The sequence below is a fragment of the Apteryx rowi genome, unplaced genomic scaffold (genome assembly GCF_003343035.1).
Source record: "Apteryx rowi isolate R43461 unplaced genomic scaffold, aptRow1 scaffold_120, whole genome shotgun sequence".
Taxonomy (NCBI): Eukaryota; Metazoa; Chordata; class Aves; order Apterygiformes; family Apterygidae; genus Apteryx; species Apteryx rowi.
In genome coordinates, this window is record NW_020447420.1 from 731,612 (window position 1) to 749,409 (window position 17,798).

At 36.4% G+C, this 17,798-nt stretch overlaps 1 protein-coding gene across 2 annotated transcripts in view; it reads right to left on the bottom strand.

Annotated features, from left to right (window-relative positions):
- Window positions 1-17,798, bottom strand: part of PSMB7 (proteasome subunit beta 7) — a 28,098-nt gene that overhangs the window by 7,877 nt on the left and 2,423 nt on the right. The window contains exons 5-8 of one of the 2 annotated variants that reach the window (XM_026090074.1): window positions 17,518-17,633; window positions 8,986-9,044; window positions 8,680-8,748; window positions 5,941-8,286 (exon numbers count right to left, since the gene is read on the bottom strand). In XM_026090074.1, coding sequence (XP_025945859.1) covers window positions 8,233-8,286; window positions 8,680-8,748; window positions 8,986-9,044; window positions 17,518-17,633 — 298 coding nt within the window. In that variant the 3' untranslated portion in view covers window positions 5,941-8,232. Of the gene's footprint in view, window positions 1-5,940; window positions 8,287-8,679; window positions 8,749-8,985; window positions 9,045-17,517; window positions 17,634-17,798 lie in introns of those variants that run through there. The other variant, XM_026090066.1, reaches the window with a different exon arrangement.

A 17,798-nucleotide genomic window follows, 5' to 3' on the forward strand; every position in this document is an offset into this window, starting at 1 on the left:
AGCATTGCTGAAATCTGCTGGTTAAGTCCAAAGAGATAACAAAGAAAGAAGCAAAGTACTTTTTGTTTTTTTTCTTGTAAGGGAAGTTAAAAGACTCCATTTAGTGAAGCATGAGGAAAAGTTTACAAGATGAAGTTGCAAGTGCAAACAATTAGAATTAAGATCACACCAAAGATAAAGGTTATGAAAAATCAGGATCTGTAAGATTAGCAGCATCTCGGAGACCCATAGCAGTAAAACATAAAAATGGGTCCTGGGGGCAAACATCAGTTCCCCAGTGCATAAAGAAGAACAGGGAGAAATTATCAGAATATTCTCAGCACGTGATGGAAAAAAATAAAATATCTGAAGGTATCTGGGACTAAATGGCTTGTGTGACCCTAAAATTTGGTGCCTCTCATCTGGGAATATTCCCTGCAATTACATTAAAATTAAACTTTAGACTCCTCCTTTCCCCCATTTCACCCAGGTGAATTACAGTCATACAAGGAACTGTTTCCCCCTTGATGGGGATGAAGACAGTGTCTCCTCTGTTCTGCTGAATTTCAACCATACATTATTTTAGAATTGTTTATGTTCTAAATGAAAAAAAAAAACTTGAATCTAAAAGAAAAAATGCCTTGAAATAGCATACTTGGGTTTATTTATTTTTACTGAACAGATGCTAAAAACTAAGATAAGCAGAAATGTAGTAGTTTCTAAAGCAAATGTGAGAGGGAAAATAAAATAATGACTCTAATACTGTATGTATAAAGCAGCTCTAGTTATTTTAAATCAAGGTAAAGTGCATCATGTTATTTTCCAGTTCTTCTTCCACAGCCTTATTTAACAAGGAACTGAAATGCCCCAAATTCTGAAACATGACTTTCCTTCACTTGCAGGAAGGCAAGTGACTGACTCAATATTTGCATAACAAACAGTGTCAAGGACTCAAAGCCTATTAAATATGATTAGAATTTTCTCTCCAGAATACATCCTGTTCAAATGCTGTGAATCATACCCTCTGTTTGGAATTACTTTTGTTGTAAGGTAACTTGACTTACTTTTGTCTAGCTTTTCAAGTAGGACTCTTATTTAAAAAAAAACAAAAACAAAGAAACAAACCCCCCACAAGTCTGCTTAAGTTACATACATTCCTATTTCCTTGGGCCACTATACAACTTCCCTTCATCACTTGGTACTTTCACAAACGCAAAGTATCTGTCTGTGCCACCATCACTGATGCAGTACATTTTAAACAAACCAAACTTTCTTAAATCCCTGGATTATGAACACATCAGGTGTTGATATGTTGCCTATCATATACAAACAATACAGGAAATGAAGATTGCTACTTCCCAGCAAAACTACAGCACAAATATGACATAGGCTGGAAATCATGCAAAAAGAAATCTGAGCATATCACTGGTTTAGCAGTCTTGTAAAAACCCAGCAGTTGAGTTTTTACACAAATGTATCTATATTCATTCATTAATAGATCAAATACTTCCATACTGCATTTGATGCAAGTTTTGTTGCAGATATTAGATAAGTAAATATTTATTTTTAACTGCTTTCTCCTAAGAACTTTTCAAATAAAATATACCTCTCTATTATTATTCTCAGTGATTACAGTATTTTCATCTTCCATTGGTATATACGCCTGCAAGCCCAGACTCCTCACCACCCCCCCCTTTCTGATATTGTACACCACACAAGTACAATAAACCATGTTAATATTTCATACCAGTGTGAAATATGCTGGAGTATCAATTCAGCATCTGCTGTCTTTAGGGTACTGGCGTCCCGCAGAGACACTTTCAATTTGTAATTGAGTTCTATACTGAATTAATCAGCAGTTTATCTTTTTTAGTAAAATAATGTCTTCCCCACTAACCTGGATTTACATTAACAATTTATGCCAAATTACCTGCCAAGGCAAAAAACTTATATGATTCGGAGCTACTACTCAATAACATTAGATCCTGTATTTCATTCCTTACATGAAGACTAGTACAATACATAGTTCCAGTGGTACAGAATTAAATAACAAGCTCCTCTCACAATTGCAGGATTTTTTAATACTATTTCCATATTTAGAATTAATATAAAAACACATATAATCCATCACTACTTGTGTCTGGATAAAGTTCATGGGTTTTAGGGAACTGATTCTCAGAATAAAATGAACATGCTCAACAATAAAGGAGCCGTAAATTCTACTCTGTCAGTGTGATATCCTCAATTTTTTGTTAGAGCTGTATTACCTTAGAGTAACATGCTGAACATCAGCTACTAGGGAGTAGCAAGAAATGTAAACAATGAAAAAAAAAAAAAGACAACTAAAATAACTATATACCACCACTGTACAACCAAAGATGAATATCCAGCAATAACACGTCTGGCTTCAAATAAAGCAAATTATGTTCATATCACTATTACTTGAGCTCTGAAGAAAGGATGGGGGGGGCATGAAGGTCAACATTTGGGGGGAGGGGTAAGGGGGGGGAGTCTTAGGCTCTCTGGCAATTTTCTTCTTAAATACACCAAAATGTTCCATAAACCTTCTTCACGTGAAGGGAGCCTCCCCTCGCAGCCTAGGCGCATTCGGCTCTTCACCTCGCCGCAGCTCAGCGCTCTGCTCACCGAAATTGCACCCTGCCTTCAGAGGCCTCGCTGCAGGAGCAGCACTCAGCCTTCGCACCACCTGAAATATTTCCCAGTTTGTTTTCCCTGTGTTCTGCGGTTATGGGAAATACACAAACTGAAACAATTTAAACTGGAACACCTGCTCCTGAGAAATGCATCAAAAATAATTACCTGTCCTACATCTACCCTGTGCACTAAAATGATCTCTAACACTGAGCCCTGCTTGTGACCAGCTTGTCTATATTATTCTGTACAAAGTTTAAGTCTTACTTTTGCAAAGGTGAAAAAATTGTTGCTCTTTTTCCATGCAGCAAGGCCCAATTTAAACCAGGGCAAAATTAATTATCTTGAGATAATTTGAAAACTAGAAAACTAGAAGAAAATGTTATGGGGTATCACTGGTAACCCAGAAAGATACTGTCAGCAGTTTCTCACCTGATTTCTGCATAGAAATTGTGCTTTGGTACATTCAAAAAGCACACCTCAAAACATTTCTCCAGTAATCTTAGGCATTTCAGAGCACATCTACCTATAAAGTGGTACAGAACATTTTTAATCAACTTCATATTTCTTGTCAACTTCATATTTCTTGTTTAACATTAGTTCTGCAATGGAAATCAATCCAAGGTACAAATCTATGAAAGAAGATGAGAACAGTACTAACCTTCTAAAGTGTCAAGCAGAAACTTAGTTAACATATAATAATTTTAATCTAAAAATAAGAAACAGCACGATAAATCTTTATTTTCTGGATGACTGTCTGCACTAACACCTGATACTTACCCATGTAAATACATGGCTTTAAAGGAGAAAATAATATAGGTATATAAGGAAAGCATGAAATCTGTATCAACATGAGCTCTGTCAGTAAAAGGCAGTGAAGATATGCCACTAACAGTCACTGAGTAATGAAATAAACAGATATACAGAGCACACAAATTCTAAGTGCTTATTTTTGTACGAGAAGTCAGGTTTTTTTCATTTACTTAATCTCTGTGTTTGACACCAACGGGGGTTCAAGTATCTCAGGCAGGCTCTTCAGCTTAACTCTGATAGTCTGGCTTGATCTCTATTGTCTGCTGTCTGAGTTCAGCCGACAAACCTCCCAGCAAGTGGTCACCTTCCTATGGAGTCATTAAACCTCTGAATGTCAGCTGGTGGGATTAGCCTGCAGACTCCCACACCTGAGCCCTATGGCGGGGACACAGGCATTTTGATCACCATCACTAATGAATACAGAATTCATATGCAGCTTGTCATTGCTCTTGAGCCTTGAATCACACAGATGCAGTCTAAATAAGACTGATGAGACAACTATTGTTGAAGATTAGAGAGTTTTGACAGTTTCCAAAAATAGCTCAGTATTATTGTTAGTAGTTAATAAAAATACCACCACCGTATTGAGGGACAGTAGGAAATATAAGCACAGAAATATATTTTGAATGATTTGTATATCAGCTGTTTAAAAATGGGAGAAAATGACATGTTTTCATAAAATTTTGTAYAATGCCTTATGCATTTTTTACCAAAATAAAAAGTATGCAGTGAACCTGGCATTAACACCAACTTCCACTTCGACACAACGAAGACCTTCAATGCACATGGAGCATTCCTGAGGAAGGCACTCTTTATGCCTTCGTTTGGGGGATATGGGGCTGCTCACAAGTACCTCAAAAATTAGTGGCAAAGCCAGAAACAAAACTGTGGGTCAGAAGAGCCTGAGTCTACCCATTTTACAACTAGACCACTTCCAATCTCTTCCCTTCTATTATTTTTCTTTGTCAACATGCATACTCTGACAGCTGCAACTATCTGCCGAGAAGGTTACTACCTCCAACTTGCCCCTTCTCCCTTTTACACAGGGTTACCCAAATCTGCAAACCCGCCCGCTGAGCTGCTCGTAAGATTGCTCCCTAACCCACCAAACAAGTCAGCATAGTCACCGCAGAACGATCGCAAAAGCAGACCTGGCTAACAGGTGGAGGGGTGCAAGTCTCTGGCAGAGAGCAAGATGCAGTTGATGGTAATGTTTTTGGAGAGCACAGCGCCTACCACAGGAGGATAAGTATCTACGGTCCAAGTGGAATATAGTGAAAAACAACTTTTTTTTTTAAATCTGTTCCTAGTCCTGCAGAGTCCTTCTGTTCTCATTCATTAGCACTCGGTTTCCCATCACATACAAAAAAAAAAGTATACTAAATGACTGTAAATAGCTAACATTTGGGGGGTGATCTATTTTAGAAATGATTATTGAATATCTGCTAGACACTAGCTCCTTCCATTTTTTCCACCTATTCTGTGCCCCTGAACTCTTTACAGAGATTTACTTTTTGTTAAGCCTGGTTGGTTTGGTGAAATACAAAGGAAAATACAAGGAAAGAGTTACAAGCAGCCTGCTTCCTTKCTTAAACACAAAGCTCTTGTCACATGACTAAAACATAGCCTCATTGTACATCGTGAAGTAATTCTTATAAAGACAAACTCTTACTTTTCAAACAGAAGTCAAATACCAGCATAAAATACATAATCTCCCCTCCCCTAAATCTCCCTAGGAAACCAAAAACCACAATATAGATAAATCTAGAATTCCAGCATTTAATGCTGCAGACAGAGTTGTTCTTAGGTCATGATGGTTTCCATATCTATTTCTTTACTACTGTTTTTAACATCGGAATATGTGAATATATTTGCAAAACCTGACTGTAAGGTTTAAAACCATGTGGCTACTCCATTGAAACTCCATTGAAAGAAAAATTGGCTGCTCTGAAAGATCTAAGCTTGAAACACTCTATTAGATGTGCTGTTCTTCCACTTATGTTTTTTAAAGTAGATCTATAGCTGCCCACATGACAGATTAATATTGTTCTACAGTAGTTAGGTGCTTGGCATTACATTTTTGAAGCATCTACAGGCCTTCAGGGCTGAAAGTGTTCACATCTTCAGCAATCTATAATGGTTCCTCTAGAGGCCAGCACTTGCTTCATAATGAAACATGCCTCCATAAATCAGATTGCAGAAGTGGCACTTGTGTACGTCACCATCTATCTTAGCAGTTTCTCTGAAGGATGTTGGGTAAAGATCATCTCCCGGCATTGCAACCAGGGAAAGGACCATCACAGTTGGCATTGATAAAGCATGTGCTACTTAAATCTGAAGACACACTAAGTCTACGGAAAAAAAACACATCCTGCTGGTGTTAGCATGCCTCAGGCAGTGGTAGAAGCTTCAGCAACTCATCTTCAAAAGGCAGAGAGCCAGAGCTCTAGAAACCTGCAAAAATTGGCTAAGCCTGCAGTCTTCTTCCCCCCCCCCCCTTTTTTTTTTAGTTGAGCATCTTCAAAGTCTACGATTCTAACTGTAGGGCACAGCAGCTGCCACTGCAGATTTGATCCTCTCAGCTTTTGGCAGCTCTCAACTTGAAATTCTAGCAAAAGAATTTTTCAAGTTGCTATTATTGCCTGTCATGGATTTATAAATATTGTGCACTATCTGCTGTGGCATGGCTCTCATGGGACACCAGTACATGCCAAAAGCATAACAGAATGAAAAACAGTTCCTATTCTTCAAATAAATGCTAATTTTTTTTAACTGTGCTCACACGATGTGTTTGGTGATCAGCTTCAATAGTACAGAATATATATCAGAGGGAAAAAGGCTGATTGTCTTTTCCAGTAGTATTCAGCTGCTACTTTCATTAAGCTTGTTTAATTACATTCCAGATGCTAATTTGCAAGTCGATACCAGAGGGTGCAGGACAGTCTGCCTTTGAATCATTTTTCTGTGATGTGATGGTCTTGCAGCACATCACTACCCTTCAGTAGCCCTAGCAAGATATTCTGACAATTAGTGCAAAAGAAAGCAGTACTGATCTTGACAGAAAAATATTAATTCTCTACCCATTTTAATAAATTAATCTCCAGGAATTTTAAATTTATCATTGCCATTTTATAACAACTTTTATGTAATACATAGGTTGTGTACTTTATGTTTAATTTGTTTTAATTTTAATAGAAATACCATTTGTTATTTGGTTATTTTATTGAAATAAATATAAATAAAAGATACTTTAAGCTGGCAGCCATAATGAAATATGAAGAAGTGTTTAAGAGTACCATTGAGCTTTATCACCTAAAACTTTGCTGGTTTAGTTATTCCAATTATCAAATTATTTTTAGCCAACAGAATGTCCAGTAAAAACAAAAAAGGGTTAAGGTGCATGCAAGTCTCAAAGATCTAAATATCCATTTCAACAAATTGGTAGGCTGCATTTCTACATGCTTGTTATAACAGTGAATATCTGCTGCCATTTAAGGTTGTGTATGAAGACAATTTAATTAGGATGACCTTTCTAAATAGGAAAAGTTGGAAATTTACCAATTTTTGGTACCTTTTTTTAGTTGATCTTACACAAAGAATGACTTAAAATACAAGCTTGAAAACTAGCTGAGAATGAGATAAGATTTTTAGTTTCATAGCATAGCTCTTTGACATTTGTATCTTTGAAAGGCGACTATTATTCTGTAGCTGTTGATTCCAAGGATTTGTAGTCCATGTTTTCGGTATGAATAGCACACATGCCAAGTGCATAGCCACATAGGAGGCTGCAAAAAGACTGTCATTCTCACAACAGCATGAGGGGGAAAAAAAAGAAAAAAAAAAGTAGAGATTCTACCTTTATATTTAATGGTTCTTTCTATTAGTCCAACATAATGCTACTTGGAGAAGAAACTTGAGTGCCTAATTAAAAATATTCCAGCATTTTTGATAGCCTTCATAAAAATACTGGAGGCCAAAAGTCCAATTTCTCCAGCTACTGCCCAAGACTCCAGCAACACAGGAACTACTGCATTTTTGTAATTTAGCACGGCTACAGCTATTTCATATATAGCAACAGAAGAGGAGCCGCTTCCAGGAATAATTGGGAAACTGCTTATCATTCACTACCTCTTAAGCAGTTTAACTACTGGAAAACTCTCTGAAACAAATTTTTAAATCAACTGGTGTTACACATCAAGTTTCTTCATGAAATTTAAGAGGGTATGACAAAAAACTTTAAATTATAAATTTAAGTAATCAGTTGCAGAGAGGAATTCAGTGGAGTTATGAGACTACCCTCTGACAATATATTCCAGTCAATGCAACATTTGAGGGTAGAAAACGCCCCACAGTAGATGCACTATAAAGGTAAGGAAAATATGCCGACTTTCTGAAGTAAATCAAGTTCTACCTTTTCTGCATTATTCAATGATACTGAATAGCTGTAAGATTTGTTACATCTGTATTTTGGTTCAAATGATATTATGGACAGTGATCACAACTGTTAGTGTTACAAGTCAGTTTCAATGCACTTCAATTTTCAACATTATATTCAACTCTTTTTTCTATACTGTGAAATTATTAATCAATTGCAATGGGAAGAAGCATTCACAGCAAGTCTGAAGAGATTAATGTGGTTTAAAAGAGGGCCTGACATTACTGAGGCATATTACAAGATATGGTCATAGAAAGCCTTTTAATTCTTTTGGTTTTATTTTCATCAATAGTATGTCTGCAGATAACTGGATTTTTCGCTGTTTAGCTTAGTAGGCACTGAACATAGTGTAACTAGGTGTAAAGAAATACTATAGATGATACAAAAATAATGCACTGGATGCATTCCTAAAAATAAGAATAAATAAACAAATACTCAGATCTATTATTCAAAACTTAACCAGGACACTCCAGCTTTTAACTATCCTGAATGACTCTGTGTTATGAACAACTTGAAAAATATTTAAGTCTGACCAAGAGTAGCAGCAAAACACAAACAACCCACAACCTTGTAAATGTTCTGATAAACAGCTTTTAAGTAGATGTTAAAAATTCAAGTGCAGTAACTAGTTTTGAACATACCCAATCAACTTGAAACCTAACTGGTTTCATATTCTACTTTAACATTTTTTGTTGTTTTTACAGTCACATATTCTCTTTTAAAAGACCTGCATAAAGAGAATGACCAACTACTGATGGGGGAGGGGGGAAAAAAAAAAAAAGCACAACAGCAAAACTCACCATGCAAGGGCTTATCAAAATCCTGAAGTCAACTGTAATCAATAAGTTATTTGTTTTCCAAACTTTGAGCTATATTAAAATACACAAGTTTTATCAGCACTTAGGTTTGCAAGAAATAAATTTTTTTTTAAGATTGATTTTATCCCTAGATTTTTGAAAGCTTTGCAGTAAGCTGACATTAAAACATTTTAAGTGCAGGAAACTAGAGCAGGTTTAACTTTTTTAAAGCTTCAAACCTCTTAAATTCTTAAGGTCATGAGAATTACTGAAGGAAGAAACACTGAGCTTTTAAAGATCATTTCTTACCTCCATGTCCGGTTTGTATTTATCTTCAAATACTGCCATAGCTGCTAATGATCCAGAACCTAGGGTAATAAAATTAAGACACAATGTTATTTAGACAGTATTTTTAAAAGAAAGAAAGAATCAATTAAATAACAGCAGCACAAATTATACTGAAAGTTTATTTTAGTTTACTATATATACTCTCAAGTGTCTATCCTCTTGAGGTCCAGCACCTAATTTAATCTTAAATTTACATCTAGCACACAAAGACCTGTTGTGGTCCCATTTCTGACAGCCTTTTCTTTTTAATAGTGAACACTGATACAAAAATGAGGTTAGAAAAAATGAGTTAACTGAATGCCGCAGTTTCTAATTCCTACTCCTCTGTTTCTCCCATCCCACTTCTGTGCCTAGCCACGTTAGGGGATATGTCACTTAATACTAAGACACTCGGAATGAATAGATTGTTTTAATGAGCTGCCCTGGCACAGTCACCTTGACACACTGGGATGAGTGAACCAGCAATGGTAACAGGGTAGGTGGCTGCTGCCATCAGGTTATTTCCCACATCTACTCTAAAACAGTTTATTATGTATTTATTTTGTGCCATTATTTTTGCTTTGAACAATAACAGCTGAATGGACAAAATGACGGATATGAAAACATGAGTTTAACATTACCTCTCTGATCCACTTAAAGGATACACTGCAAGGGCAGTAATGCAACAGAACCCATCTCTACCCAAAGCACTGTAACTGCAAGTGTTATAAATAAGCTTTTCATAAATGGATATAAAAAGCAGTATGATACTGTTTGAAATCGTAAGCTTGCTTTGTTCAGAAGGAGTGAATCTGCAGGAAGATATCTTATCTGTCTGTGGCCCTGACCATATTTCAGAAAGCTCTACTTTTGGGGAGTGAATAAAGTTACCTGCAATTTTTTACACCAATTAGAAGATTTTTTGGCATTTATTACTTTTTAACTTGTTTTGCATACTGCTATCTGTTTAGCTGGGTCACAGAGAAAGCCATATTTTCTATTTAAAATGATTTGTGTATATCGCTTGACCACCTCAATGGTTTAGTGAAAGAAAAAGGCAGCGATTAAACAGTTTCAAATGAGGTGTCCTGCTGATTTTATCAAGTCTGCTGAATGTATAATGAAAAAGGAGAAGCTGACAGTGACACTGTTGAGGAAATACAGACTACCTTATCTGAACCATTTAAGGAGGTCCAATTATAGATCAAATTTAAAGGGTAGAAACAGCAGATTTACAGACACAAATCAATGAACATGGTAATCCCAATGAATATGACAGATATTCCTGTTATAGAATATTGCTGTGGTTGAGGATCATTACCTTTACAGTACCAAATACATCACATCTAAAAGCAGTAGGACATTCCAAGTGTGTACTTGTATTACAGGCAATGACTATTCATTTACACCTTGGAGCAATATGTGACTCCATTTTTTAAATGCTGAAACTGGGAATAAAAAGGATTTTTAAGAGACTAATAGCAGAAATGAACTGCTGATACAAACAGCTGATATCACAGAGCAAATCACCAAGTAAAAGTAATTTTACTGAACCTTCAACCAAGGTCAAAATAAGGTGCGTTCCAAAGCAAMTACAGGGCTCAAACCATAAAATAGTTCTCGTGGAATTACATGGGAACATTTCCAATACGAGGAAAAAAAAAAATCTGAGAGATGGTCTCAAAGTAAGAGCACATTCTTAATGCCACTCAAATCAAGGCCTACTATAAGCAGAATAGGAAGCCTTAAAAAAAAAAAAAAACCTACAGAATAAGCTTATCCATGGATAAGGTTTCCTTGACAAAAAAAATAGAGTGTAAATATTAAAAAAAAAAAAACTTGCAAGAACAGAAATATAAAGATAATATATGACAGAGATTACTACATTATAACTACTGAGCCAAGAGAAAGTAGTCTTAATTTCTTAAAACTTCTATATTCAAACAAAACTATCTTTCATAAAAATAGGGATCCTCTTAAAAAAGTTACAGGCCTCTTTCCAAACCATTCAGTTATCTGATTTAGCATTTCTGCAGTTTCTTTTTACTCAATACTGTTTCTTCTCAGAAATCTCATACACGGCACAATCAGACCGGATTCATTCCTCCAGTTCCCTATTAAAAACAATTCCCAAAAGAATCCATGGACAAGAACTCAGAAGACTTATAAAGGAAAAAAAAAAAGAGAGAGAGAGAGAGATCCTTACGTTATATTACRTAAAATCCTTTATAGATAAAGAACTACATTGCTAATTATCTCATTATATTACCAAGATACAAAGATCAGCTTTAATATCTTTAAATAAGCCCAGATAGTCCTATGATCTAAATTTTCAAAAAGTTGATGAAAAGTCTGTAAATTTAATTAGATCTGTAGGTAAGCATTTCCATCTAAAAAACAAAATCCAAAGGAGATTCTAACAGAACAGGAAGTAAAGCTGGAAAAGCAGTCTAATAAAATCAGGTTTTTCCTCTCCTGATTACAATTCCTAAAGATAAATTTTATAAAGGGCATGCTTCTCCTAACCTGCATTTAAAAAAAAGTGCCCCAGCAAAGGTCTCAGAGCACAGATAAACATTCAAAGAAAGAACATATTTTTGTAATCTTGAATGTCACAATGAAAACTCTTTACTCTTACTGTCAGATGTAAACGCTGTCCTTTTAGAAACACAAATAGATGTATTATTCCGAGTTTCTCCACAAACCAAATCAGCTGTTGTTTGAAAGCAGCAGTACCGAGGATGTGAACTCAATAGTCCACCTGTAGCATACTAACTAAGACCTGTTTGCACTCCTGGCCGACTGAAGCCCAGTCACCCGACAGTCCATGCAGCTACTGAAACGCACAAGACCAGCGGTGAGTGAACAGTTGCTTCCAAGTACTGTTGCAGACTTCACTCCCAACTACACCAGCTTCCTAGTAGTTGTCAAATTCCATGTATGATCCAAACAACCCCACAATGTTCCAGCTAGCTTGGCAGACTTTGGAAGGTATGCATTATAACCGGAGAGCTGGCAAGAAAATCTGTGAACCAAAGTAAAAGTTGAAAGTATGGTTTTCTTATTGCAGCACCTATACAAGCGCAGAAGTCTTCGGYATTAAGGGGCTACAGAGTACTTCCTTGTGTGTGGGAAACACTTGTTCTCTTGTCCATGTATTCAGTGCCCAACAAAAATTAATTTTTAGCAAACATGTTTTGCCTTTATGTAGAAACAAGCTTAACAATTTCCAATCATAATGTTTGGAGAAAGACAAAATCCAAACATTGCAGAATATAACCCTTTTATTCATAGATGTTCCCACTTCTTACACACAATATCCAATGTAAATCACCATCAGTTAAGATTCGGCATTACTAAAATGCAGCAGTTCAATCTCAAACCTACTAAAACATTCAGGAAAGCAATGCCATAATTAGGCATTAAGTATTATGCTTAATTGAGCTCAGATTCAAAATAATATGAAAACAAGTTATTTATCTAAGATAGATATTTATTTAATCTGGAATCTTAACTATATACAACCAATGCAGATCTAAGAACTCTTAATCTGACAAAGTATTCTTTAAATGTTTGAAAGCTACAGCTGTTTTGTGAATCAGCAATGATAAAACAAAGTATAACTGGYAAAGCCTTCATGTATATGTTATTACATAAAGTTCAGACACAAACTTTCAGCTAGATTTTTAAAAAATATTTTAACTGCTGTGAAAGATTAGTTCAAGAACTCAACCATCAAGAAAAAAAATGCCATAACAGACACAAAGAATTTATTTTGCATAACTTTTCAGTAAGCTTCACTTCAGAAACATAAATATTCATCAAATATTAATTTAGCATCTAAACATATAAAAGTGTGGACTGCCAATCAAAATACAAAAACTGGAATGCCAAGTTATATTCCTAGACAAAAACTTTTCAGTCTAATAATTAGCATGAACCAGAGAATTTACTTGCGAGACCATAACAGTTTATTTCTGTCTTTAACTTCACTAAGAAATATTTATCATTTCGTAAGTTTTTACAACCAAGAAAGTCGTTCAAAAATTTGCAGGACTTGACTGTAATAAATTCACATTAAAAATCCCATTTGGCCTTTACTCGAGGAATTGTACAACTTCAATATTAGATTTAATGTGAAAAGATAATTGTTGATACACAGACAAAAATGCTGACAATTTCTGTAGCATTTTGCAACTGCAATGGCTTTTTTAAAAACAGATGAACCGGATCTTTTTAGCAGAATGTTCATTGAAGACAACTTCCCATTGCTAAGCACAGTCCATTTTCATCAAGCAAGGACCTGTTTGCTACCTCAGCCTGCCATGCTGGAGGATGAACGCAGCCTTGGGAGAGTAACATTTAGAACCTCCTAATCCATCAGTGTCAGGCCTCCCTGACAGGACATTTATCCACRCACGCTCATTGTTATTCAATTTGCTGCTCATTCTAGGTAAAAATTCGGTGATCTCCACAGCCCCATCGATTGGGATCATTTTTCACCCTGGTTCCTGGCTGAGGGGCCTTGTCTCAGTGGTGGTACTGCTTGCTCTGCAGGCCAGCATTGCCAATGCATGAAGAGCTGATTTATGAATATGAAGCAACGCTGGTACCAGGGGACTAGGTTTAGCCACTAGAGACTACTGGAACATACTTACGGTATCTGAAAGCTGAACTGCAGACTTCAAGTGGTTTAATTTTATGCATGCATTTCATTACAAGTCTTGGCCAGAAGCTTTCCTAGACAAGCCAAGCAATCAGACAATCTTGCATCGTTTGCTGAAATCCATTTTTGTCCTTTGTCAGCATAAACAGTTTAATTTGATGTTTTCACTCCTGAGTAAGCACCGAGTATTTTTTAAATCTACTTTGCAAGGGAGGATACCACTCTGTTCATCCACAACCACATACCAGCTAAGATATTCAGAAAAAAAACACATACAAAAACAAAAAAAACACCCTCCATCACTTTTCCTGTTTAATATTCAATTTCCAGAAATTAACTGGCCCAATTTAATAAGCTGCATATAGAACATCTGGAAAATGATACCTATATATCAACCTATACCTAACTACACTGAGTTCTATATAGGTTTTCTGCAGTAGTCATTCAAAACAGCAGAATGCCTACAAAACTTCCATCAATAGGTTACTCAGTTTATAAATTAGTTATTTGACTTCTAGTAATCTACAATGCACTTAATACACAAATTGCTAAAGGATGCATGTTCAGTTGGGATATTAAAATATTCCTTAGAGCTGAATGTGAGCCAAAGTATTTTTTTTAGTACAAGAATTAAGGAGCTTCACTGTTTTTATTTACATTACAGATGTACCTAAGAGCAATATATACATATATGCCACTGAAAATATAATGACTCAGTGAAGATATGGAACTGAACTTCTTTGGGAAGCATATGCTATATCAATCTGAGCATGCAGTAACCTGCTAAGGTAACAGGACCTTACTTTCAGAAATACAGAGTACGCTGACAGAAGCAAGTTCTACAGCATTTTTAAACAGTGCCTTTGGGTTGCATCTTATTGCAGGTTTTAGGTTCTTGAGCCGTAAGATTAACACCACACTTCACTTTTGCTTAAAGGCAGCCTGTGTGTAGACACATTCACCTCTAATACTTCTTACAGAGACCCTCACCCATCAAAATTTATTTTTGAAGGTTACAAGGACTCTTCAGTTTTTTTTAAATATTATTCAAACATTACTACTACACATGCTTTAATTATTAATTGATTCAAGCATAGTACTTGACCACAGAGTCCACGGTCACCGCACAGACAAGTAGTATCAATGTACTAAGTATAGCAAGGTAAAGGACATTTGTGCTGAGAAAGGCTTTGTTTGAAAGCATGAACAAAAGTAACATACAACCACCAGACAGCAGACAATAAATCAAAGTTTAAGCAGAAATGAACTTAATCCATTGATATTCTACTTCCTACTTATCTGAATTTTTCCTGATACTAGGTTATTTTCATGGAATTAAAGATGAATGGCCAGGATTTTCAGAAGTATGACATTTTAAGGCTTTTAAAACATAAGTGCTAAAGTAACCATGTACATAATGGTAACAATGTGACTTTATTCAGGCAATCAACTGCTAAGAGYAGTATGAAGTCATTTATGGTTTTACAGTTTATTATTTTATTAGGTATAAGGCCATTAAAAGAATCAGACATTTATACTTTTTAAGATATCAAAGGCTAAACAATGACATCACATAACTGTTACATGGATCTTATTTGCCAAGTAAATAATTTACCCATTTCTAAGGTAATGGCACCATCTATTGGTCCAATACCATCTTTGCAGAATTTCTGTAAACTTATAGTTCTCATTTCAAACTGAATGATCCACTTAATTGTATTAAAGCTGTACTATTTTAGCAGTTTAAAAGGCATGGGAAACCTTATTTGTTGAAGTGAGTGYGTTAAATGTAAAGACAGATGCTAAAACACTACTAGTTTCATTAACTTTCAGTATAGTAAGTTGGTTCAGAGGTCAAGCTTCTCAAGATAGCTAATACACACATACCTATCTGTCCCACAGAAAACCTCATTCTCAGTAACATTTATAAGACACACTTTTCTAAGCTTTGCTTTAAACCATTTTTAGTTTTTGTTTTCAATTTTCACACTCATAGCAAGAAAGAGTGTATCATATATATTAGCTGGTTAACTACTGCCTTTCTCAATTAAGTCAGAATCTTATTGTTACCCCTATTCTTCTCCAAGAGACTTTTTAATATACTAAACATGATCTCAAAGGAGTTCATTCTTCTACAGGACACATATCGCACCAGCACAGGCTGGGGGCTGACTTGCTGGAAAGCAGCTCTGCAGAGAAGGACCTGGGAGTGCTGGTGGTGGAGTTGACCATGAGGCAGCAATGTGCCCTTGCGGCCAGGAAGGCCAATGGTATCCTGGGGTGCATCAGGAAGAGTGTTGCCAGCAGGTCGAGGGAGGTGATCCTCCCCCTCTGCTCAGCCCTGAGGCCACATCTGGAGTGCTGTGTCCAATTCTGGGCTCCTCAATACAAGAGAGACATGGATCTACTGGAGCGAGTCCAGCAAAGGGCCACTAAGATGATTAAGGGACTGGAGCATCTCCCATATGAGGAAAGGCTGAGAGAGCTGGTCCTGTTCAGTTTGGAGAAGAGAAGGGTCAGAGGGGATATTATCAATGCATTTAAATATCTGAAGGGAGGGTGTCAAGAGGATGGGGCCAGACGCTTTTCAGTGGTGCCCAGTGACAGGACGAGAGGCAGCAGGCACAAACCAAAACACAGAAAGTTCTGTCTGAATATAAGGAAACCATTTTTTTCCCCTGTGAGGGTGACAAAGCACTGGAAGAGGTCACCCAGAGAGGGAGTGGAGTCCCCACCCTTGGAGATATTCAAAAGTCATCTGGACAGGGTCCTGGGCAAGCTGCTCTAGGTGACCCTGCTTTGAGCAGGGGGGTTGGACTAGATGATCTCCAGAAGTCCCTTCCAACCTCAACCATTCTGTGATTCTGTAAGCATCCTCCCATTCCTGCTTTGTCATAGTTCTTAAAGCTGTTGACCACATCTAGAAGAAAATCTCTCTTCCTGTGTATTTGCTTTATCCTTCAAAGTGCTCTTTGAAACCCAGTTTTGCTCATAATTCCCAGGTTGGGGCAACTGCTTTTTTCCGTTTACTTTGAATTACCATTTAAAACTAACATCATCTTGCATGACATTTTCAAAAGACAATGTATCTTCCACAGTAAYAGAGACTTCAAAAAATGAGTGTTGTCCATATATAGCTCAGATTATGGCTATTGCAGAAAGTATTAGAGACTGAAAACTTGAGATAGTAGCACTTAATAACCTGGTGGTGGGCTACTAATTTTAATTTGACACCCCGTCATTAGATAGGATAGGGCTAAAACTTCTCTATTGAGAAATTCCATACAGTAGTTAAGACCAATTATTATATATAGAAAGCAAACCAGAGTGGTGTCTTCACTAGAATGAAGCACTTTCCTGAGTAAAATACAGCTGCTACTTAGCAAGTTAGAGAAATACAACAGTTGCAAGCAAGAAGCAAGGCATGTTTTTTCCTAATGAAACTACAGAAAAATTTGTGGAAGAATGTAGTTCCCCAAGTGAAACTTTACATGAACCACAAGTTAGCACTACCTGCAAATCCAGTTTCTAAGGATTTCTTACAGTAAGTTTCTGGGAATCCTAGGATTTTCTTGCTTTAAGATACATTGGGGAACCCACATAGCAGCTTTCCTAATACCAGTTCTTTGGTAGCTTAGATTTAGATAGTATGACAGCCCATGAAAATCCTTTTAAAGAGTGAAAGAAGAAATAGAATATTGCACCTGCATTACAAATACAACTTTACCCTCTTAAGTCTGAAATCACAGCAAACCACGGGATTTAAGGAAAAACATTTTAAATAATAAACTCAAATGTTTACACTTTTTATCAGCAGTTCTGTTATGATACTGAGAGATATCACTTACCCATGGTAACATAAGGCAATTTGTCAGTCGATCCATGGGGATATATGCTGTAGAGGTGAGGTCCAGTGACATCTACTCCCCCTAAAACCAGGGCAGCACCAATGTAGCCTTGATACCTAGGAAGAATGTTTATCTGTGAATCTGAACACCCATGAGAAAGCTGTTGTTTTTTTTTTAAACACAATGTATGCACTAGAGAATTTTTCCACAGTTACACTAGATGCATCTCCATAATAGAAAAACAACTTTTACTATCCAGGAGCAACAGTTTAAATCAAGAA